This window comes from Salmo trutta, unplaced genomic scaffold (genome assembly GCF_901001165.1).
Source record: "Salmo trutta unplaced genomic scaffold, fSalTru1.1, whole genome shotgun sequence".
In the NCBI taxonomy this organism is placed as follows: Eukaryota; Metazoa; Chordata; class Actinopteri; order Salmoniformes; family Salmonidae; genus Salmo; species Salmo trutta.
In genome coordinates, this window is record NW_021822244.1 from 171,840 (window position 1) to 195,562 (window position 23,723).

General features: G+C 46.4%; 1 protein-coding gene across 1 annotated transcript; it reads right to left on the reverse strand.

Moving 5' to 3' along the window:
• Window positions 1–878: 878 nt before the first annotated feature.
• Window positions 879–23,342, reverse strand: LOC115181378 (zinc fingers and homeoboxes protein 2). The gene is made up of 3 exons (XM_029743303.1): window positions 23,193–23,342; window positions 2,262–4,899; window positions 879–1,821 (listed from the first exon to the last, which is right to left on the reverse strand). Exon 2 carries the CDS (start codon window positions 4,753–4,755, stop codon window positions 2,272–2,274), a length of 2,484 nt encoding a protein of 827 aa, XP_029599163.1. The 5' UTR covers window positions 4,756–4,899; window positions 23,193–23,342; the 3' UTR covers window positions 879–1,821; window positions 2,262–2,271.
• Between the last annotated feature and the right edge of the window lie 381 nt (window positions 23,343–23,723).

Consider the following 23,723-nt stretch of genomic DNA (forward strand, 5'->3'; position numbering starts at 1 on the left):
CGTGTGTATCAAGAATGATCTACCCAACTTGACACGACTGTGGGAAGCTTTGTCGTCAACGTGGATCAGCATCCCTGTGGTCCATGCTCTGAAGAATTGAGGCTGTTCTGAGGGCAAAAGGGGGTGCGACTCAGTATTTGGTGTACCCAGAATGTGCGTTTCCCTTAGATTAAGCGGGCATGTCAATCAACTAAATCAGCATAATACCAAAATCATTCTGTTTTTGTTGTTGCATGGGCCAGTCCTCAATCCAGCACATCTGTGGAAGGTGGCAGAGCTACAGCTGTGTTTATCAGACCAGGAGACATCCTTAAAATGGGTTCTCACAAATATCTGTAGTGTCCGAAAGGTTTGGGCTACAAACTAATACGACCAGTCTATGGAAAGATGACTCACACACACAATGGTGTTCTCCATTTTGCTCTACGACCTCCAAGTGTCACGGTATCAGGCTGAAAAATGAATGGAAGTGAAAACGGTATTTCCAAGAAAGGTTCCACGGTCAAATTCAACCCCCCCCGCCGAGCTTTCTTACATCTCCCAGAAATAGGCCAGACACTTTAAAACATACTTTTGATTAGTATTTTATAATACATACAGCTGTCCTAAAATAACTAAATGACCCTCGGCATGACCACGTTAGCTTAGTAGAAACCAGTCCTGGGACCTTAGGGTTAAGTATCTCTGAGTAGTGACCACTGCACAAGGGACCAAGAGACATGCTTCAGTTGGTTGGTTAGCTTAGTAGAAACCAGCCCTGGGACCTTAGGGTTAAGTATCTCTGAGTAGTGACCACTGCACAAGAGAAACCAGCCCTGGGACCTTAGGTTTAAGCATCTCTGAGTAGTGACCACTGCACAAGGGACCAAGAGACATCCTTCAGTTGGTTGTGTTTTATTGAGTTACAGCAGACGGATTTAAAAAATAAAATCAAGCAAAGAGATTCTTGGTAGCAGTACAGTATTCCAGATACATGTATGAACATGATTCACTAATAGGAGGCATGAAACTCAAGGAGCGAGCCATTGAAATTGAGCCTAACACCTAGGATATCTATGGATATCTAGAAAGCCAACACGAGAAAAGACCAGTTACGGACGCTGCAATTCAAAAATGAGACTGAACTACAAAAAACATGTACAGTGCATTTTCTTGTTTTTTTATTGATGTCCATTCTGTGTCTGACTGTCGTCTCAGCAGCATTCAGCATGAGAGAGGGGGGACAACTGTTATTGTAATGTAAGTATGGGATTCTTAGCCTGGGTAGGAGACCTGTTTGTGCCATCATTCCACTCCTTGTCATGCCAAACATCTGGTACCCAGGCTAGGTGATTCTATGGTCTGCTAGAGAACCACTATAAACCCTTTAGTCCAATGGATGAACTCACTGGTTATCAGATCAGAAGTGTTACTTGTCTATCCACTTGAAATAAGTGCCATCTATGACCAGCTGTCAGTCACTAAACGTTTTGTTAAAAAAAAGAAAGAAGATGAATTGGCTTATAATTACCGTCATAAAAACCAAAACATTCCTCTTTTAGGGGTTATTGACTCATGTTAGAAATGTAAAAACCAGCAACCCCAAAAATGTTTACAAAGCTTTTGCAATACAGAAAAATATTTACAAGGGCCCTTTTTTATTAAGTGTAATAATAATAATAATAATGCATCAAGTCCAGCTTTGGCACTCAATGGTCTGGCCAGTCAGTGTTTGGAGTGGACTCTACTGTCCACTGTGCTGATGTCACAGGCCAGGTAGGAAATCATTGGTTCCAGATTCAACAATCTTGAGAATCTTCTGCTTGAGAAACTCAGCATCCTCTGAAACAAAGTAAAATGTCAAAACACAGACTTGTTATACAAATGGCTGACTACACCCTTTGTAGTTAACTTCTCATTCTGCAGTTAACAGACCCATACAGCAGGCTATCAGGTGCTTTTCTGTTCACCAGGGGAAAAATCCCCAGTCATAACCACATGTGTATAATCTCAATAGCCTCTTCCTGCCAATATGTTTTTCTGAAGGCTAAATTACAGGCTTCCCGGGTGGTTCAAAGCCACAGCTGCTAGATTGTTGCTAGCCATCTCTCTGTTAAAGGGAAAACCATCACACTACTACATAACCAATTCCCCTGCATCTGGGACATATTTCTTTGACTGAGTTACTTACAGGCATCAAGACGAGATCATTAACACTGAAATGCATCATTATCAAAGGAATTATACATTTGCAGTACAGTAGCTTATCATAGACTACTCACCATGCTCTTTTCATCCAGTCACCCGACCAGGTTGGTCTCCCATCAGCACCTCTGTTTCTGATCCGATCTTCTGGTTCTCCAAAGCACCTTTAGTCTCGTCCCCTACAGCCATGGTCACCTTCACCCACCTGCTTCTGTCCACGTTGGCCTGTCCATGTTGGTCCCTGCCCCTGCTGATGTCTGTCATACTCTGGCCCAGTTTACTGGTAAACCACTGGACTATGTCCTGGTTGATGAGTTTCGACTGCAATGGAAGCTTTTCTGCGTCTTCTGCTGAAAGCAGTGTCGTCTTGGCTTCTGTGCAGTGCTGCTGGAGAATGCTGCTTGGGGGTCGTTCTGTAATCCCTGACGAGCTCTGACCATTCTGTTCTGCTTTGCCGTTGACTTTCTGAAACTGTTCCATCCAGTCCAAGGTTCCATTCTTCAGGGCGGATCGGTTTTCCTTGAACCAGCGGACAATCTCTGTACGAGACAAACCTGTCTGTCCCTCCAGCTGGCTGTACTCCTCTGGCGACGGCCACTGGGTCTGGGTGAACACCTCTTTGAGAAGCCCTAGGGATTTCCTGTCGATTGGCTCAGGACTGGTGGAAGTGGTGACAATGGGAAGAGGTGAGCACCGGACTTTGCTGTCCTGTTCGTAAACACTATTTAGTATCCCTCGTTGCTCCTCAAGGCTCTTAGGACCCATGGAGTTTGCCAGGGCTTGTTCCAAGTTGTCCCGCAACGCTCTGCGCTCTGAGAACCAGCAGTCGATCTCAGTCTTGGAGAGCCTTGTGTCCACAACGAGGTTGTCAACGTCAATTTCAGTGGGGGAGCTGGTCCTCTGAAAACTCTCCTCTAGCATCTTGAGCTGCTCAGAGGATTTGCCTTTGAGCCTCTCCAGGAGAGGAAACTGGGTGGGGACAGCCTTTTTGGGCTGACTGTCTTTCGATGCCTGGGGCTCAATCTTGATCACCTGTGGCGCCACCTTGTGATTGAGGAGTCGTTGCTCGCTGAACCACTTCTTGATTTCTCCTCTAGAGAGGCCGGTGGACTCAATGAGACGGTATACTTCCTCCTCTTCAGGGAACTGGCACTGGGTGTAACTAGCTTTCAGTACAGCAATCTGGTCCGGGGTTTTATCGGAGTCTGAAGTGAAGCTGGGTTTAGGCGAAGCCACCAGTCTAGGTGCCTGAATCGTCTGGATTATGGAGGGACGTTTGATCTCTGAAGCGGCCACTACTGGAGCTGCCAAGGGTCGCTTTACTGACTGCACGACCTGGTTTGCCATGGTTAGTGTGATGGGAGAACAACTGACAGCTGAGCCGTTTGCAACGGGCGTCAACACATAACTGGTCTGTCCCAGGAGGTTGAAGGGGACGGATTGAACTAGGGACTGTTGTCCTTTGGTGGACTGAGCCATCTGGGCACCGCTCAGCACGGTGAAGGTGGTCTGTGGGACTGACTGGATGGTACCATTGAACATCTTCTTCCGAGCTTCTTCCACCTCTTCAGGGGACCAGCTGATGCCTTGCTTCAGCCTCTGGAGGGTGAACCACACCTTGATCTGTTCCTCGGGGTGCTTCGAGGCAGCGGTAAGCCAGGACAGCTCCGCTTGGGTCGGGTACGGGAACTTGGTGAAGGATGTGATGAGTGTCAGGTTACTGTCCAGTGAAGGGTTGTACTTAGAGGTGTTCAAAGGGACAGCAATTTTTGGTACTAAGTTGTAGTTAGGCGGGCGCTGAAGAGAAGGCATGATATGAGAGATGCTATCTTTTAGGGTCGCTTCTGGGATGATCACGGTCCCGTTCACATTCACGGCGGCGATCTGCTTTCTGGGGAGCTCGGGGTTGAGTCTGTCCGGTTGACTTTCTGTGAATAACCGTTTGTTGTCTGTTTTTGGCTTACTAATCTTCACTGTGGTGGATTTGCTCAGGGGGAAAGTGGCAAAGTCTTCTCCAGTCAGAATGCCGTTGGTTGAATCACAGACGACAGCGTTGCTTGCTCCTTCTATCGACTGCTCTAGGATGGTCTGATTGTTCAGTTTGATTCTCTTGAACTTAAAGTTGCTCTCCCCTGGATGACACCTCTCATTGTGCTCTGTCAAGGTGTCAAACTTCTTTGTGTTGAAGTTGCACACAGCACACAGGTAGAGCGGGTTGAGAATGACATTGGGGTGATTGGAGTCCACGTGTTCCTTGAACTCATTCAGGTTCTGCGTAGAGAACGGACAGTACTTGCATTCATAGCCTCCCTGCTGCTTCCTCTGAGGCCTTGAATCCACAGCATTAGGTTTCTCAGGGGCCGGCGACTCCTGACGTGAACCACTAGGCTCTGTCCCAGAGCTCCAGTCCTCCGCAGGAAGCATCTCTGTGGATCCATTCACCACTGTGCTTTTGTCATTCGCCGATACCTCCACCTCCATCTCACCTGGATCCTCTTGCCCCATCATGTCATCACCTCTAAAAACAGCATCAGCTCTACAAGGGGTCGTGGTCTTCCTTCGGCTGGCCATGGCGTGCGTAGGTCACCTGGGACTGTTAGACGGACGTTGTAGGGGATGTTTGTCTTGTGAAGAATATGCACTTGTTGTTCCAGCTGACTGTTAATGTCAGCTCCAATGAGGGAATTCATGAGACTTCATCCCAGATCACCCAATCTGGGGGGGAGAGAGAGAGGAGAAATTAAAGAAACAAGGATATTCCTGCAATAACCTGAAAACAGACAATATTAAAATCCCATACCGCCGGTTCAATAGTCATCATCATTTTTCTTCCTCTTTTCTACTTAACATAAATGGCCATGGTAATAAGGCCTAACTCTGCAATGAAAATGTCCCTAAACTATTGTACATATTCAGAGTTATTGTTCTCCATCCCTCTGTCACAGGACATAGCTTGTCCCTTCTGTGACAAAACAAGCCTTTCAAACTCAATGACAGTAATCCTGGAAACCCAAAACTGCTTCCGATCCCGTCTCCCTAGTAACAGATTACATATGTCATCTCTCTGTTGAAGCTGCAATATGTAACTGTCTCCCTAGTAGCAGATTACATATGTCATCTCTCTGTTGAAGCTGCAATATGTAACTGTCTCCCTAGTAGCAGATTACATATGTCATCTCTCTGTTGAAGCTGCAATATGTAACTGTCTCCCTAGTAACAGATTACATATGTCATCTCTCTGTTGAAGCTGCAATATGTAACTGTCTCCCTAGTAGCAGATTACATATGTCATCTCTCTGTTGAAGCTGCAATATGTAACTGTCTCCCTAGTAACAGATTACATATGTCATCTCTCTGTTGAAGCTGCAATATGTAACTGTCTCCCTAGTAGCAGATTACATATGTCATCTCTCTGTTGAAGCTGCAATATGTAACTGTCTCCCTAGTAGCAGATTACATATGTCATCTCTCTGTTGAAGCTGCAATATGTAACTGTCTCCCTAGTAACAGATTACACATGTCATCTCTCTGTTGAAGCTGCAATATGTAACTGTCTCCCTAGTAACAGATTACATATGTCATCTCTGTTGAAGCTGCAATATGTAACTGTCTCCCTAGTAACAGATTACATATGTCATCTCTCTGTTGGAGCTGCAATATGTAACTGTCTCCCTAGTAACAGATTGCAACTTCAACAGAGAGATGGCATATGTAATGTCACTTTTATGGGCAACCCAACCAAATTCACACAGAAATATGTGTTATAGATCTGTCACTCATTGAAAGCAAGTCTAAGAAGCTGTAGATCTGTTCTGTGTGCACTGTTTTTTTTAGCATCTTTTACGGTTTTGTACACTAGTATCAAACAGCTGAAAATACTCTTTTTAGTTACGGAAAAATATATTTCACAGCAGTTTACATGGTACATTGATTCTCTACACTATACTTGCTTGTTTTGTCACAAACTGAAATTAAGCGAACTATTTGAATTTTAGCAACCAGGAAATAGCAGAGTGATTTTTCCACAAAGTGCATCTTTAAAGGCCTAAAGCCAGTAATACATACACCCAAAGCCAAGACAGCTCCATGTTGGTGCAACACATACTGTAGCTAAATCTGACAACGCACCAAAACATAATCAGCTCCAAGGTAACATGTGAAAAAACTTCAGAGAAGCCTTAAGGATGCAATATAATACAGTACATGGATTTCATTTCCCTGAGCATTTCTTTTTTTTATGAAGCGATAGAGGAGCTAATTCAAGAGAGCGTGAAAGAAGTAATTGATATTCTAGTTGCCTCATGCATTACCAAATCACATTTCCATGCAACAAAACTGGAAGGGAGAACGTGTTTTTCTATAACAAACAGACTTTTGGTTCTGCAATAGAACACTTTTATAAGGGCCGATGTGTTCTGACTTCCAGCAGTGACTGAACTGATAGAATCCGCTGGACAGGACAGCAGGTAAATGATGGTAGGAGGACTTTAATAGAAGAGTAGGCTTTGTGTGATGAATGGTGAATGTAGCTTTTGGCTCCAAAATGAAGAAGCAAATCTGTTTTCACAGTGGACTGCCTGACCTCGGATCATTTATCAGTTCACTAAATCAGGAGAAAGCTATCAAATATCACATTTCAGTAACTGCCTCTCTTCAAACTCTTCAAAGATTGCTTTCTTCACAACCGTGACTAAGACCCAGTGGTGCTTGGGATGAGACCCAACATGTTTCATTTCAGGAACAACTGTTACAGCCCACTGTTTAGAACACAGAACATCCATGTTCCATGCTGTTGGTCTGGTGGTCAGGGCTCCGGTAAGAGATGGTCTAGGTAGAACATGTTCCATGCTGTTGGTCTGGTGGTCAGGGCTCTGGTAAGAGATGGTCTAGGTAGAACATGTTCCATGCTGTTGGTCTGGTGGTCAGGGCTCTGGTAAGAGATGGTCTAGGTAGAACATGTTCCATGCTGTTGGTCTGGTGGTCAGGGTTCCGGTAAGAGATGGTCTAGGTAGAACATGTTCCATGCTGTTGGTCTGGTGGTCAGGGCTCTGGTAAGAGATGGTCTAGGTAGAACATGTTCCATGCTGTTGGTCTGGTGGTCAGGGCTCCGGTAAGAGATGGTCTAGGTAGAACATGTTCCATGCTGTTGGTCTGGTGGTCAGGGCTCTGGTAAGAGATGGTCTAGGTAGAACATGTCCCATGCTGTTGGTCTGGTGGTCAGGGCTCTGGTAAGAGATGGTCTAGGTAGAACATGTCCCATGCTGTTGGTCTGGTGGTCAGGGCTCTGGTAAGAGATGGTCTAGGTAGAACATCCATGACTAGCTACATCAGCACTGGGAAATGTCAAATACAAATGACTGCCGTCATCAACTCAGTCACTCATTGGATCGTAACTTGGGGTATTCCCATAACTCGCAGAAGAGGTGCATCGTTAAAATTCAGGCCAGACTCATTTCCATAAGGTAGTTATGACAACCACAGTCCGGACATTGACTTGCCCTCGTTGCATTGCTGTTGATGCTGCTGCTGCAGCAGTGTATTAAAAACACACCTCACAGGTATTCATTCATCTGGGAGGAGACATGGAGCCAGGAAGGCAGCAGTGTATTAAAAACACACCTCACAGGTATTCATTCATCTGGGAGGAGACATGGAGCCAGGAAGGCTGCAGTGTATTAAAAACACACCTCACAGGTATTCATTCATCTGGGAGGAGACATGGAGCCAGGAAGGCTGCAGTGTATTAAAAACACACCTCACAGGTATTCATTCATCTGGGAGGAGACATGGAGCCAGGAAGGCTGCAGTGTATTAAAAACACACCTCACAGGTATTCATTCATCTGGGAGGAGACATGGAGCCAGGAAGGCTGCAGTGTATTAAAAACACACCTCACAGGTATTCATTCATCTGGGAGGAGACATGGAGCCAGGAAGGCTGCAGTGTATTAAAAACACACCTCACAGGTATTCATTCATCTGGGAGGAGACATGGAGCCAGGAAGGCTGCAGTGTATTAAAAACACACCTCACAGGTATTCATTCATCTGGGAGGAGACATGGAGCCAGGAAGGCTGCAGTGTATTAAAAACACACCTCACAGGTATTCATTCATCTGGGAGGAGACATGGAGCCAGGAAGGCTGCAGTGTATTAAAAACACACCTCACAGGTATTCATTCATCTGGGAGGAGACATGGAGCCAGGAAGGCTGCAGTGTATTAAAAACACACCTCACAGGTATTCATTCATCTGGGAGGAGACATGGAGCCAGGAAGGCTGCAGTGTATTAAAAACACACCTCACAGGTATTCATTCATCTGGGAGGAGACATGGAGCCAGGAAGGCTGCAGTGTATTAAAAACACACCTCACAGGTATTCATTCATCTGGGAGGAGACATGGAGCCAGGAAGGCAGCAGTGTGGAGTCAGGCGGACTGAGGGGCCGTTGCTAAGAGCCAGTCCGTCTGTCTGCCAGACCTGGGTCGTGTTCAGTCGGCTCCAAATGGAAGAAAAAGGACTGAAACAGAGAGGGACTACCTCGACTTGTCCATTGAGAAACACTAATGGTCCGTTTCAAAATGTTTTCTGTTGCATGTCCTAATGAGTCCTGCTAGCAGACTGACGCTGTCCTCTCCATTCAGGACTGTGCTGCGGCGTGCCAGGCTGGGCGTCTAATCCCTGTGCTGCTGCGGCGTGCCAGGCGTCTTATCCCTGTGCTGCTGCGGCGTGTCAGGCCGGGCGTCTTATCCCTGTGCTGCTGCGGCGGCGGCGTGTCAGGCCGGGCGTCTTATCCCTGTGCTGCTGCGGCGGCGGCGTGTCAGGCCGGGCGTCTTATCCCTGTGCTGCTGCGGCGGCGGCGTGTCAGGCCGGGCGTCTTATCCCTGTGCTGCGGCGGCGGCGTCAGGCCGGGCGTCTTATCCCTGTGCTGCTGCGGCGGCGTGTCAGGCCGGGCGTCTTATCCCTGTGCTGCTGCGGCGTGTCAGGCCGGGCGTCTTATCCCTGTGCTGCTGCGGCGTGTCAGGCCGGGCGTCTTATCCCTGTGCTGCTGCGGCGTGTCAGGCTGGATGGAGAGGAGCGCCCCGCCATACTGGAGCCAAATTAAACTTGCATGAGGTCCCAGCCGACGCTTTGTGTCTCATATCATGTCCTCAGCTCACCGTCTCTGAGAGCGCGAGTCTGACTCTGCTCTGGAGAGACCTACTCTGTCCACTCATATGCTCCCAGCCCGACTGACACATACTAACCCAGGCCAGCAGGTACCAAAGTAACTCCCCCAATGGACACTGCTCTGGTGACTCGCTGCTGTATTCAAGGGGCTTTCATTATTTGCTTCCAACAGGAGAACATACATTAACAACAGGCTCATCCACATCATGAATCATTCCTGATGATTAGGCTGCCACAGACGTCAACATCAGTTACAGAACATGAAACATCCATAGGACGACGGATCACTCCGTCATCAGATCACTAAAGTCATTCCATCTGACACAATAACAACCCAGCTGAAGAGTTACTGACTTCCCCTCTGCTGTGTGTCAACCTGCTGTGTGTCTCTCTCTCTCTCAACCTGCTGTGCGTCCTGTGTCTCTCTCTCTCTCAACCTGCTGTGCGTCCTGTGTCTCTCTCTCTCTCAACCTGCTGTGCGTCCTGTGTGTCTCTCAACCTGCTGTGCGTCCTGTGTGTCTCTCAACCTGCTGTGCGTCCTCTCTCTCAACCTGCTGTGCGTCCTCTCTCTCAACCTGCTGTGCGTCCTCTCTCTCAACCTGTGTGTCTCTCAACCTGCTGCGCGTCCTGTGTGTCTCTCAACCTGCTGCGCGTCCTGTGTGTCTCTCAACCTGCTGCGCGTCCTGTGTCTCTCTCAACCTGCTGCGCGTCCTGTGTCTCTCTCAACCTGCTGCGCGTCTCTCCTCTCTCAACCTGCTGCGCGTCTCTCCTCTCTCAACCTGCTGCGCGTCTCTCCTCTCTCAACCTGCTGCGCGTCTCTCCTCTCTCAACCTGCTGCGCGTCTCTCCTCTCTCAACCTGCTGCGCGTCTCTCCTCTCTCAACCTGCTGCGCGTCTCTCCTCTCTCAACCTGCTGCGCGTCTCTCCTCTCTCAACCTGCTGCGAGTCTCTCCTCTCTCAACCTGCTGCGCGTCTCTCCTCTCTCAACCTGCTGCGCGTCTCTCCTCTCTCAACCTGCTGCGCGTCCTGTGTCTCTCTCAACCTGCTGCGCGTCCTGTGTCTCTCTCAACCTGCTGCGCGTCCTGTGTCTCTCTCAACCTGCTGCGCGTCCTGTGTCTCTCTCAACCTGCTGCGCGTCCTGTGTCTCTCTCAACCTGCTGCGCGTCCTGTGTCTCTCTCAACCTGCTGCGCGTCCTGTGTCTCTCTCAACCTGCTGCGCGTCTCCTCTCTCAACCTGCTGCGCGTCTCCTCTCTCAACCTGCTGCGCGGCGCGTCTCTCAACCTGCTGCGCGTCTCTCTCTCTCTCTCAACCTGCTGCGTGTCTCTCAACCTGCTGCGTCTCTCTCAACCTGCTGCGTCTCTCTCAACCTGCTGCGCGTCTCTCTCTCTCTCTCAACCTGCTGCGTGTCTCTCTCTCTCTCTCAACCTGCTGCGCGTCTCTCTCAACCTGCTGCGCGGCGCGTCTCTCAACCTGCTGCGCGTCTCTCTCTCTCTCTCAACCTGCTGCGCGTCTCTCTCTCTCTCTCAACCTGCTGCGCGTCTCTCTCTCTCTCAACCTGCTGCGCGTCTCTCTCTCTCAACCTGCTGCGCGTCTCTCTCTCAACCTGCTGCGCGTCTCTCTCTCAACCTGCTGCGTGTCTCTCTCTCTCTCTCTCTCTCAACCTGCTGCGTGTCTCTCTCTCTCTCAACCTGCTGCGTGTCTCTCTCTCTCTCAACCTGCTGCGTGTCTCTCAACCTGCTGCGCGTCTCTCTCTCTCTCAACCTGCTGCGCGTCTCTCTCTCTCTCAACCTGCTGCGCGTCTCTCTCAACCTGCTGCGCGTCTCTCTCAACCTGCTGCGCGTCTCTCTCAACCTGCTGCGCGTCTCTCTCAACCTGCTGCGCGTCTCTCTCAACCTGCTGCGCGTCTCTCTCAACCTGCTGCGCGTCTCTCTCAACCTGCTGCGCGTCTCTCTCAACCTGCTGCGCGTCTCTCTCAACCTGCTGCGTCTCTCTCAACCTGCTGCGTCTCTCTCAACCTGCTGTGTCTCTCTCAACCTGCTGTGTGTCCAGGAATTGCAACAGCTGGCCAATGAATCCCTACAAGTGTGAAGCTGCCGAGTCAGAGACTGTGTGTCAAAGGACCTTTCTATCCGGCCAATCAGAGACAACACTATGACTCATGAGCCCATCACACCATCACTACAGCCCTTCCATATCTACCATGACAACAAGACAGTTGGTAAATAACAACATACTGAAGAGCAGAATGGATCCACCTGCTGAGTGGCGAGACACTTTCAGAGCAGCATTCATCTGATGTGACAGAAACACATGTCATGGTGGGTGTGGGGGACAAGGCACAAACTGCTGTTGCTAGGATAACAGAGTGGACAGGAAGAAGGTAGGCATTTCATCCAGACTGGCTCACTGTTCCATGTTCCATAGATCAGAGGTCTGCTGTATTCAGTGAGGTAAAGCGTTCAGAACTTTGGCAGCGACAGAAACGCAACAAATAGAGGTGACTTAATTCCCTATTCTTCTACCAGACAGAGAAGTATGTCTGATCTAGACAGTGCATTTCTATCTGAACTTTGTGTAATGTTGTGAAACATTGCAGCGTTCTGAACAGACCCACAGCGCCAGTGTTCTAGAGGGTGATGATGATGATGGAAGGAGAGAGAGAGGTGTGTGGGAGGAGACAGTGCTCTGCTAATACTGCATCCCCCAGCAGGGGGCTGAATTTGGGAACGTCACAGAATTCATTTAAATCATCAAATTGGCCCTGAAAAAAAACACTGTAGCTCTGCATTGAAACAGGCAATCACCCTTTCCCTGCTTTACTTACCATTCTATCTAGGTTATGAACACAGAATAATAATAACTGAATTGGTCCAAGGAATGTTGAGTAGTGCACTGCAAGCCTGGTGCAGATTCTCTGTATTAGAATGATATAAATAACAGTGTTTAAACCCCAATGTTTAAGCCTAGCAGGCTACTACTGGACTGGAGCAAGTCTTTATCATATCCGGGGTGTCACATTGATTCTGATTTGGACAATTAAATAGTCCAAAGTTACTGGTTAGGGTCCCATCATGTCTTTAAATATAGCAGTCAAAGTCTGAAGTGGTCTAGCAGCCCGGTTACCATGGAAACAGGCTAACAGCAGGGGGGAGGGATTTATTCTCTCCACTTCACCAGAGACCAGAATGTTCCGACTCACTACTTTTGGCCCAACCAACTTAGATAAGACATCAGCCCTTTTGATTCTACTGTATAAACATCAAGTTGGAGGGGGTCCACAATACATATGCTTGTATTCAACTGGTAGAATCCAGGTAGGGGTCAATTGAATCTATACTTTGCCCAAGCGGACCATTGCATAGACTGCATTGTACTGGTAAAGACCTAGTAGCACTACAAGACTGAGCCTGGTATTCACAGTGAATACAGACAGCATGAGGTGGTAAGTATTTGGTTTAGAAAAGGAATCCTAATATTACTACCAAGCTGAGGGAAGCATGAAGTCCTCCAGTCAAGAAATACTTTGACAGTTATCAAACCATGTCCATGCATTCACAATGCAGTCTAACCCTGAGAATGACCATGCTTTCTTGAACTCTGTCCTCTTGTACAAAACATATTTATACACTGAACAAAAATATAAAGAAACGCAACAATTTCAAAGATTTTACTGAGTTACAGTTCATAAGGAAATCAGTCAATTTAAATAAATTCATTAGGCCTTAATCTATGGATTTCACATGATTGGGAATACAGATATGCATCTGTTGGTCAAAGATACCTTTAAAAATAAGGCGTGGATCAGAAAACCAGACAGTATCTGGTGTGACCACCATGTGCCTCATGCAGCACGACATCTCCTTTGCATAGTTCTTGAAATGTTCCGTATTGACTGACCCTCATGTCTTAAAGTACTGGACTGTCGTTTCTCTTTGCTTATTTGAGCTGTTCTGGCCATATTATGGACTTGGTCTTTTACCAAATAGGGTTATCTTCTGTATACCACCCCTACCTTGCCACAACATAACTGATTGGGTCAAATGCATTAAAGAAAGAAATCCCACAAATTAACTTTTATCAAGGCACACCTGTTAATTCCAGTTGACAGAATGCCAAGAGTGAGCAAAGCTGTCATCAAGGAAAAGGGTGGCTACTTTGAATAATGTCAAATATAAAATATATTTTGATTAACACTTTTTTGGTTACTACATGATTCCATATGTGTTATTTCATAGTTTTGATGTCTTCACTATTCTACAATGTAGAAAATAGTAATAGTAGGTGTCCAAACTTTTGCTGGGTGCTGGGTACTGTGTGTGTGTGTGTGTGTGTGTGTGTGTGTGTGTGTGTGTGTGTGTGTGTGTGTATATATATATATATCCACACTGAGGTTGGAATATTACTGTGGAATTGTGAAGTATGCTTATTAAGTCCCTTTTAGTGATTATGAAGTCCCTTTTAGTGTAAGAACTGGTTGAAATGACTGCCTTACATTTTTGGTGGGATGGAGTTCTGTTAAATTAGCTAATAGACCAATAATAAAAGAGAATTTCAAACCTCTGCCAATAACAGCTCCCCACTCAGGCCACACAGACAACCCTAGCAAAAATTTAGCTTGAGAAATTGCTCTTTGCTAAGAAGTTATTTCTGTTTAATTTTGACCATTTTAATTTAAAAACAATTACAGTACGGTACTTCATTGTTACCCAGAAATGATTTGATATAAAACAGTCTGCATTGGGCTTTTAAGGAAACCGGAGACTTGACATGAGGAGCTATGTGGACATGAGTGTGTCAGTCCTGGCAGGGTGGTGTCTGGGGAAACCATCTGTAACAGTCAGTCCTGGCATCTGGTGAAACCATCTGTAGCAGTCAGTCCTGGCAGGGTGGTGTCTGGTGAAACCATCTGTAACAGTCAGTCCTGGCAGGGTGGTGTCTGGTGAAACCATCTGTAACAGTCAGTCCTGGCAGGGTGGTGTCTGGTGAAACCATCTGTAACAGTCAGTCCTGGCAGGGTGGTGTCTGGTGAAACCATCTGTAACAGTCAGTCCTGGCAGGGTGGCGTCTGGTGAAACCATCTGTAACAGTCAGTCCTGGCAGGGTGGCGTCTGGTGAAACCATCTGTAACAGTCAGTCCTGGCAGGGTGGCGTCTGGTGAAACCATCTGTAACAGTCCGTCCTGGCAGGGTGGCGTCTGGTGAAACCATCTGTAACAGTCCGTCCTGGCAGGGTGGCGTCTGGTGAAACCATCCGTAGCAGTCAGTCCTGGCGTCTGGTGAAACCATCCGTAGCAGTCAGTCCTGGCGCCTGGTGAAACCATCCGTAGCAGTCAGTCCTGGCATCTGGTGAAACCATCCGTAGCAGTCAGTCCTGGCGTCTGGTGAAACCATCCGTAGCAGTCAGTCCTGGCAGGGTGGCGTCTGGTGAAACCATCCATAACAGTCAGTCCTGGCAGGGTGGTGTCTGGTGAAACCATCTGTAACAGTCAGTCCTGGCAGGGTGGTGTCTGGTGAAACCATCTGTAACAGTCAGTCCTGGCAGGGTGGCGTCTGGTGAAACCATCTGTAACAGTCAGTCCTGGCAGGGTGGTGTCTGGTGAAACCATCTGTAACAGTCAGTCCTGGCAGGGTGGTGTCTGGTGAAACCATCTGTAACAGTCAGTCCTGGCAGGGTGGTGTCTGGTGAAACCATCTGTAACAGTCAGTCCTGGCAGGGTGGCGTCTGGTGAAACCATCTGTAACAGTCAGTCCTGGCAGGGTGGTGTCTGGTGAAACCATCTGTAACAGTCAGTTCTGGCAGGGTGGTGTCTGGTGAAACCATCTGTAACAGTCAGTCCTGGCAGGGTGGTGTCTGGTGAAACCATCCGTAAGTCAGTCAGTCCTGGCAGGGTGGTGTCTGGTGAAACCATCTGTAACAGTCAGTCCTGGCAGGGTGGTGTCTGGTGAAACCATCTGTAGTCCTTCCAGACTCACATTAAGCATCTCCAATCCAAAATTACATCTAGAATGGGCTTCCTATTTCACAAAACAAAGCCTTCACTCATGCTGCCAAACACACCCGCGTAAAACTGACTATCCTACCGATCCTTGACTTCGGCGATGTCATTTACAAAATAGCCCCCAACACTAGGTTACCTAGTAGTGTTTCTCTAATTAACCATCTGTACATCTGGAGTACCTCCTCTAGCCTATATCAGCGACAGACAGTTGTTCGACCTACTGTAGTCAACCAAGCATGACTGGTGTTACTGGGTGTCCACATATGAGACAGCCTCTGCTACAGCAGGGGTGACCTGCTGGTCAGGCTGGAGACACGTGACTGGGTCAGAGCTGTGGGTTTCTGCAGTCAGAGAGAAGAGCCCCAGCTGAGCTCTTTCTTCTGTCCTCTCCCTTCCTCCAGCATTTCGATGCAGCTGCGACATCTGCAAATCTTTGTATGCAACCAATAAACTTTGATTCTGATTCGTCCTCTCCTCTTATGCTCTCTCCTTGCCTTCACATACTCTTCTCCTTTCCTTCTCTCGTCTTCTTTCAACTGGTCCTCTGTTTCTCTTTCCTCTCTCTCTCCCCCTCCTCCTTTCCTCTCTCCTCCTCCCCCTTTCCTCTCTCCTCTTCCTTTCCCTCTCCTCTTCCTCCTCCCTCTTTCCCTCTCATCCTCCCCTCTCTCCCTCTCATCCTCCCCTCTCTTCTTCCTCCTCATCCCTCCCCTCTCTTCTTCCTCCTCATCCCTCCCCTCTCCTTTTAGGTCAGAATTATCACCTTCTGTGAGAATTATAAAGTAAATTAAAATACAGTTAAACACTCTTACAACTTTCTTGTCTTACGAGTGACTTATTAGCTTGATATAACTCTGAAGTGCTTACATACATAACAGTTTAGCCGGAGATAACAGTATCGGATTAAACACATGAATAAAGTAAAAATACCTAATTAGCTGCTTATTGCAGAAGGGAGGAAATCCAAAACGTCACTTCTTGTTCCTGGCATGAATTCACGGTTCATCCTTAACCTGTTGGGGCTAGGGGGCAGTATTTTGACAGCCGGCTAAAAAAAACGTACCCGATTTAAACTGGTTACTACATATAATTAGTAGATTTGGATAGAAAACTCTAAAGTTTCTAAAACTGTTTGAATGGTGTCTGAGTATAACAGAACTCATATGGCAGGCCAAAACCTGAGAAGATTCCATGCAGGAAGTGCCCTGTCTGACAATTTGTTGTCCTTCTAGGGCATCTCTATCAAAAATACAGCATCTCTGCTGTAACGTGACATTTTCTAAGGCTTCCATTGGCTCCCAGAAGGCGCCAGAAAGTGGAATGAGAGCTCTGCAGTCTCTGGGCGAAAAACAGCAGGAATTTTTGTGAGTGGTCAGGCAGGGAACACTGACACTGGAGCGCGCGTACACGAGAGGACTCCATGTTTTTCTTTCTCTCTTTGAATGAATACAACGGTCGCCCGGTTGGAATATTATCGCTATTTTACGAGAAAAATCTCATAAAAATATATTTTAAACAGCGTTTGACATGCTTCGAAGTACGGTAATGGAATATTTCGATTTTTTTTGTCACGAAATGCGCCCGCGCGCCACCCTTCGGATAGGGACCTCAACGCACGAACAAAACGGAGCAATTTGAATATAACTATGGATTATTTGGAACCAAAACAACATTTGTTGTTGAAGTAGAAGTCCTGGGAGTGCATTCTGACGAAGAACAGCAAAGGTAATCAAATTTTTCTTATAGTAAATCTGAGTTTGGTGAGGGCCAAACTTGGTGGGTGTCAAATTAGCTAGCCATGATGGCCGGGCTATCTACTCAGAATATTGCAAAATGTGCTTTCGCCGAGAAGCTATTTAAAATCTGACACCGCGATTGCATAAAGGAGTTCTGTATCTATAATTCTTAAAATAATGATGTATTTTGTGAACGTTAATCATGAGTAATTTAGTAGTTCTGAATATCCCATGCTAATGTAAAAAGCTGTTTTTTGATATAAATATGAACTTGATTGAACAAAACATGCATGTATTGTATAACATAATGTCCTAGGAGTGTCATCTGATGAAGATAAAAGGTTAGTGCTGCATTTAGCTGTGGTTTTGGTTTTTGTGACATATGCTTGCTTTGAAAATGGCTGTGTGATTATTTTTGGCAGGGTACTCTGACATAATGTAATGTTTTGCTTTCGCTGTAAAGCCTTTTTGAAATCGGACAATGTGGTTAGATTAACGAGAGTCTTGTCTTTAAAATGGTGTAAAATAGTCATACGTTTGGGAAATTGAAGTTATAGCATTTTTTAGGTATTTGTATTTCGCGTCACGAGATTCCACTGGCTGCTGACTAGGGTGGGACGCAAGCTGGGATTCCACTGGCTGTTGACTAGGGTGGGACGCATGATATCGTTTAGGACCTTGAGCATGGCTGAGGTGCACCCATGACCAGCTCGGAAACCAGATTGCATAGGTGAAAATGGTACGGTCGGATTAGAAATGGTCGGTGATCTGTTTGTTAACTTGGCTTTCAAAGATTTCAGCAAGGCAGGAAAGGATGGATATAGGTCAATAACAGTTTGGGTCTAGAGTGTCTTCCCTTTTGAAGAGGGGGATGACCGTGGCAGCTTTCCAATCTTTGGGGATCTTAGACGATACGAAAGAGAGGTTGAACAGACTAGTAATAGGGGTTGCAACAATTTTGGTGAATAATTTTAGAAAGATAGGGTCCAGATTGTCTAGCCCAGCTGATTTGTAGGGATCCAGATTTTGCAGCTCTTTCAGAACATCAGCTGTCTGGATTTGGGTGAAGGAAAAGCGGAGGGGCTTGGCCAATTTTCTGCGGAGGGGTGCAGAGCTGTTGCATAGCCAGCCGTAGAAAAATGCTCATTGAAATCACCGATAAATCTATGATAATCGATAGTGACAATGTTTCCTAGCCTAGTGCAGTGGGCAGCTAGGAGGAGGTGCTCTTATTCGCCATGGACTTGTGTCCCAAACCTTTTTGTTATTAGTACGACAGGATACAAATTTCTGCTTGAAAAAGCTAGCCTTAGCTTTCCTAACTGACTGTGTATATTGGTTCCTGAATTCCCTAAAAGTTGCATATCGCGGGGGCTATTTGATGCTAATGCAGTACGCCACAGGATGTTTTTGTGCTGGTGAAGGGCAGTCAAGTCTGGGGTGAACCAAGGGCTATATCCGTTCTTAGTTCAATTTTTTTTTTTTAAACGGGGCATGCTTATTTAAGATGGTGAGGAAAGCACTTTCAAAGAGCAACCTAGTGTTTAAGGGAACGTTTGACAGTGATGAGGGGTGGTCGTTTGACCGCTGACCCATGACGGACGCTGGCAGTGATCGCTGAGATCCTGGTTGAAGACAGCAGAGGTGTATTTAGAGGGAAAGTTGGTCAAGATGACATCTATGACCATGGTTATGGATTTAGGGTTGTACCTGGTAGGTTCTTTGATCATTTGTGTGAGATTGAGGGCATCTAGCTTAGATTGTAGGACGGCCGGGGTGTTAAGCATATCCCAGTTTAGGTCACGTAACAGTACGAACTCCCTCTCATCTCTCCCTCTCTCCTATCATATCTCTTTCCTTTCCCTCTCCCATCATCTCTTTCTCTCCTTCCTTTCCCTGTACTCTTCTAACATGAAAGCCTGCCCATTACACACGAATACATCAATTTACTGTTGTTGAGTAGAAAACAGATGGGAGACGTTACCTAGGAAACCCATGCGGTCTGTGTGAGAGTTGTGTGGCTTCAGGACTCTATTTACCGTCACTGCTTCTCCTCTGTGAAGCTCTTTCTTTCCAACAGTTTGGCTTCTTTTAGTTCCAGATAAAACAATCCCTATGTAACTCAAACACTGGCACTTGTCTTTTCCTACTAGCACTGACTTGGCTGATAAACACTGAGGACAAATGTACTATGGACTGAAACGTGCTCGTCTCACCTAGCTGTCTATCTGAAGCTGAACTGACTTGCCTAGCTAAATAAAGGTTCAATAAAATAATAATAGCTTAGACACATTGGTCAAACCTTTACCTGCCGACAGTACTTAGCACCTCTGAACGGTGTCGGCACTCAATCTCTTTTTGTGTTCACACAGCAAAAACCTTTAAGTCGTCAGCTACTCTGCCTTTTTAAAATACTCCAAACCAGAAGGTGGCAGTAGTGTTTGGCAATGCATGTCCATGTGCTAATTTCTGCTGAATGTGTTGCACTTTCTCCTGTTGTGCTATTTACAAACAAACACGTGACTGTCTCAACTGTTCTGGGGAACTACGGTGAGCTTCATAATGTGACAGATGAAATGATCAACGTGATCAGCTTTGTCTCTTAATATATTGAACAAGTTGACTGCAGGTATTTACTTAAAAAGTAGCTACAAATATAAACATTTATTGAAAAACATCAAAATAAATAGTTTCAGCGGTATTGAAAAACCATCCCGAGGCCACTTCCAAATACCTCGGTATACTGCCCAGGCCTTGTGTGCATTGCGTCCGTGCACTTAGCTAGCTACCATCCCATAGCCTACATTGCATACAGTGTGAAGTGTGACTGGCTCATGACATTTAACTGTGGATGTATGGAGAAAATGCCCACTTTTCCCTTTTTGTTTTCACTCCTGTTGGCTCCCCCACGTGGGGGTTCGTGCTCTCTGATTGGCTCAAAGCCAAGTTGTTGGCCACCGACGAGCATTGCGATTCTACAGGTAGAAACGTCAGGTTCTTCTTTACCGGGTCGGCACGCTGCAGGTACCGCTTTTGTTCTAGCAAGAGAAGAAACGTCTATCGGCAGTGGCATTCTCAGTGTGTTTCACGTCGCTTTGAATAAGAGCGTCTGCTAAATGACTAAAATATCTATTTTTAAATGTCCATATTTGTTGAGTAGTGGTTTCAGAGGACTTTGGATAAGAAAGAGCTGAGACTTGGTTCAGACTATAAGTAGGTTATTGTTCTGGAAAAGAAACAGCCCGTGTCTTATCATACCCTGTGAATTCTCTCCTTCTTACTACTCTGACTGGACAATGGTGATTTCTCATTGTAATCCACATGAAGGAAATTGAGTCGGTAACATTATTATGTAACCTGCTGCATGCAGTCTTTTTGACTCATTACCAAAGTGAAAAAAAAAAAAAAAAATACAGTTAACGACTAATACAGGCGAGACCTAGGACCATGAAAAAAAACTGCTCGTCTGAGTGGAATGTCCTCACCTGCTATTAACTGACGCTGATTGCTTAGGTTCTGTTCTGCTCACGCCAGTGTTGCCCGATCAGAACACGATGTTGAGGCCCATACTAAACACTTAGTAACCATCACACGGCACACACGGACAATTCCGTTCAACTTCTTGACGTTGTTGTGTGGTTATGTTCGATGGACGCACGACACCTCAAGATAGAAACAGCATGTGAGTACATCACTACACAACATGCATCTTCTCTTCTTAAGACGGCATGTAAACACGCGCTAACTTGAGGTGACTGGGCGGTGCACTAGTGTGTCCAAGCTCCCTGATTGGTTGGAATGAGTGGGGGGGATTGAAGGGTGATTGACAGAGCTGCAGGCCAATCAGGTTGAAAGGGCAAATTTTTATTTATTTATTTATTTTTATTTTTACACAAAGACATAAAAAGAGAGTAATCATATGGTGATCATCATATGATTCATGACGAGCACATGCACGGCATTAGTCTGGACTCTTCCTCAACCTGCTCACTGAGGAGATTAACTACATTTTGGGGACCTGACTGCCTAATAAATATATTTGAGTCATTTAGCAGACACTATTATCCAGAGCGACTTACAGTAGAGAGTGCATACATTTTCAAACAAGAGTAGCTTCTGAACCCTCTCACTGAGAATATGGGCCCCAAAAATGTAGTTCGACTGCCTAATAAATAAGCACAAGGCTAACGAGGCTGTCTCTATGCTGTCATGAAGTCATCATGACTGTGGCCGCTCCACACAGACAGACTACAGGGCTTTTACAGGAAGACATGCCCACAGCAGGTATGACATCACCAGGGCCATCTTAGTCCCCTAGCTAACGACACATCTAGAAGCAGAGAGGAGGCAGGAACAACATCTCTCCGAGTCTGACAGAGGATATTGCTGAGGTGAGCACCACATGAGTCACAAAGAACAGGCGGCCATCTTTAAACAAGCCATTCGCTGCCTGAACCATGAAAAGACCAAGGACACTGAATGGGGATGAGGAGGGAGGGAGACCAAATGGATGTAGGCCTACGTTTGTCTTCAGCAACCTAAGCCCAAGTAATTGAACTGTGATCTATGACTGCTGTATGACGCCATCAGTGTGTACATATGACTTGAGAATGACTGCCATGCCTTGATCTGAATGAATACATTCCACCAGTCAGAAATTAACTGATGTTGTCACCGTAGAGACACTGCACAACTGTGACATGACTGGATTAGTCAGGTCACTAATGTTGATCATATCTCCCCCCCCTGGCTAAATGTGATGATAGGATCACACAGGGTTTGTGCATATCCTGAATATGCCTAGTAACCAGTGGAGGCTGCTGAGGGGAGAACAGCTCATCATTTTCCAGAACGGCATCAAACACCTGGAAACCATGTGTTTGATGTATTGATACCATTCCACTGATTCCGCTCCAGTCATTACCACGAGCCCATCCTCCCCAATTAATGTGCCACCAACCTCCTGTGTTAGTAACCTAGTTGATGAGGTCTACAACTGTTGGTTTGGAATCCTGTGTGAACATAAAAACATGCACTGTACCTTTAACAGTGGTGTAAGTGGACACATGCAGTAGGCTAAAAGTCAAATCAGGTCATCCTGTTGAGTGCTGCATCTTTTCAGGCTTTTGGACACCATAATCATACAAATCTGTAACCCCTCCACTAAATACCACAATGAAATAACTACTTAAGACGTTTCTTGACTTGGCTACATTATGAGCATGTACTGTAGCATGAGGAAATAACATGATGATAACATGAGGCATGTCATTGGGCAACAGTACTGTAGTTTGTAAAGATACAATGAAATGAGCCCTATTGTGTCAGGCTCATTTCATATGCATAGATCTTTATCAAGAAACAAACTTCATACTGAGAACCAAGCCCGTCTTAAATCACCAATATGTGAAATGTATTCTACTTCGACCAGTAGTCTGGCTGTACTGCAACGAGGCGTTTTATTCCACTGTGACTGTTGCCACAGTGCAGTAGGGACGTGCAAGAAGGCGTCACCGCTGCCTGCAGCCTGCCTACATCATACGACGGACGGCATTGGTACCCGAAATCGAAGTAGGTTGCTGGTTAAACTCCAGAACTAGAATATAATTTATAACGTTCTGGTCTTACGATTCCAATCGCCATTCCATAGCATACAACAGAAATAAGCAAGATAAATATTTTTTTCCAAAGCTCCCCAAATGTCCCCTTCCCTCGCCAACGACGTAACGCCATGTCGGCGTGGAGGCCATATTTTGCTGGTTATGTCGACATAGGGAAAAAGTACAAGTCCTCTCCCACAAATCTCGACTAACATTACCGCAGCATTGTAGCAAACACAACTTCCTAAAGCCCGAGGACTGTAGGCACATCGTGTCATTGCTTGAAACTGGATACATTGTTACTACTCGCAGGTCGTCAATCAGGTGTAGCCACACCGGGACAATCAAAGTTTAGTGGCTAGCCAAGTTAAAATGTGTAGTGGCGTCTGCGTACAGAAACAGTGGTGGTGGGAGGCTAGCTAGCTACACAGCTAGGCTACAGGTTTAACTTTGGGACTTGTTTTCGCCGATATGCAAACTGATAAATATTCTATTTGGCATATTCTTACCTGTCCACCACGTATGATGCGCTGTGATGCCGAGCACCGGTAAACGGGGTCCAAAACGGGTCTTTCAACACGATAACAACCGAATACGACGATTTATTCTACAGATTCGACCGAATCCGCCAGACAACAGCCGAAAAAAAATCCGCGTTCGCAGGGGGATCTACGCCAAAAACCACATGATCAACTACGTCAGCGGACGTATTTGCATACGATACCAGGGCCACTTCCATCCTGGAGTTGTTGGAATCGCTCCTAAAAGTTAGAACGGTGGTCAGTATCAAGCCTCGGATAGTGTCCGGGAAATGACAGCCCTTCAGTGGTTGCTGGAACCTTGCTTTCGACTATGAAAATGAATAAGCTGTTGTTGACGTCCTGTGCTCTGCGCCAGCTCAACGTTGTGTAGGTCATTGAATAGTAAGCAGTAAACTGAGAGTACTGGGCGGGTCAAAGCTTGTCTAGGGAGGGACACTACTTTACTGCTGGTCTTGCTGCAGTACTGACAGCTGTGTCTCAGGTGAATGGTGTCTACAA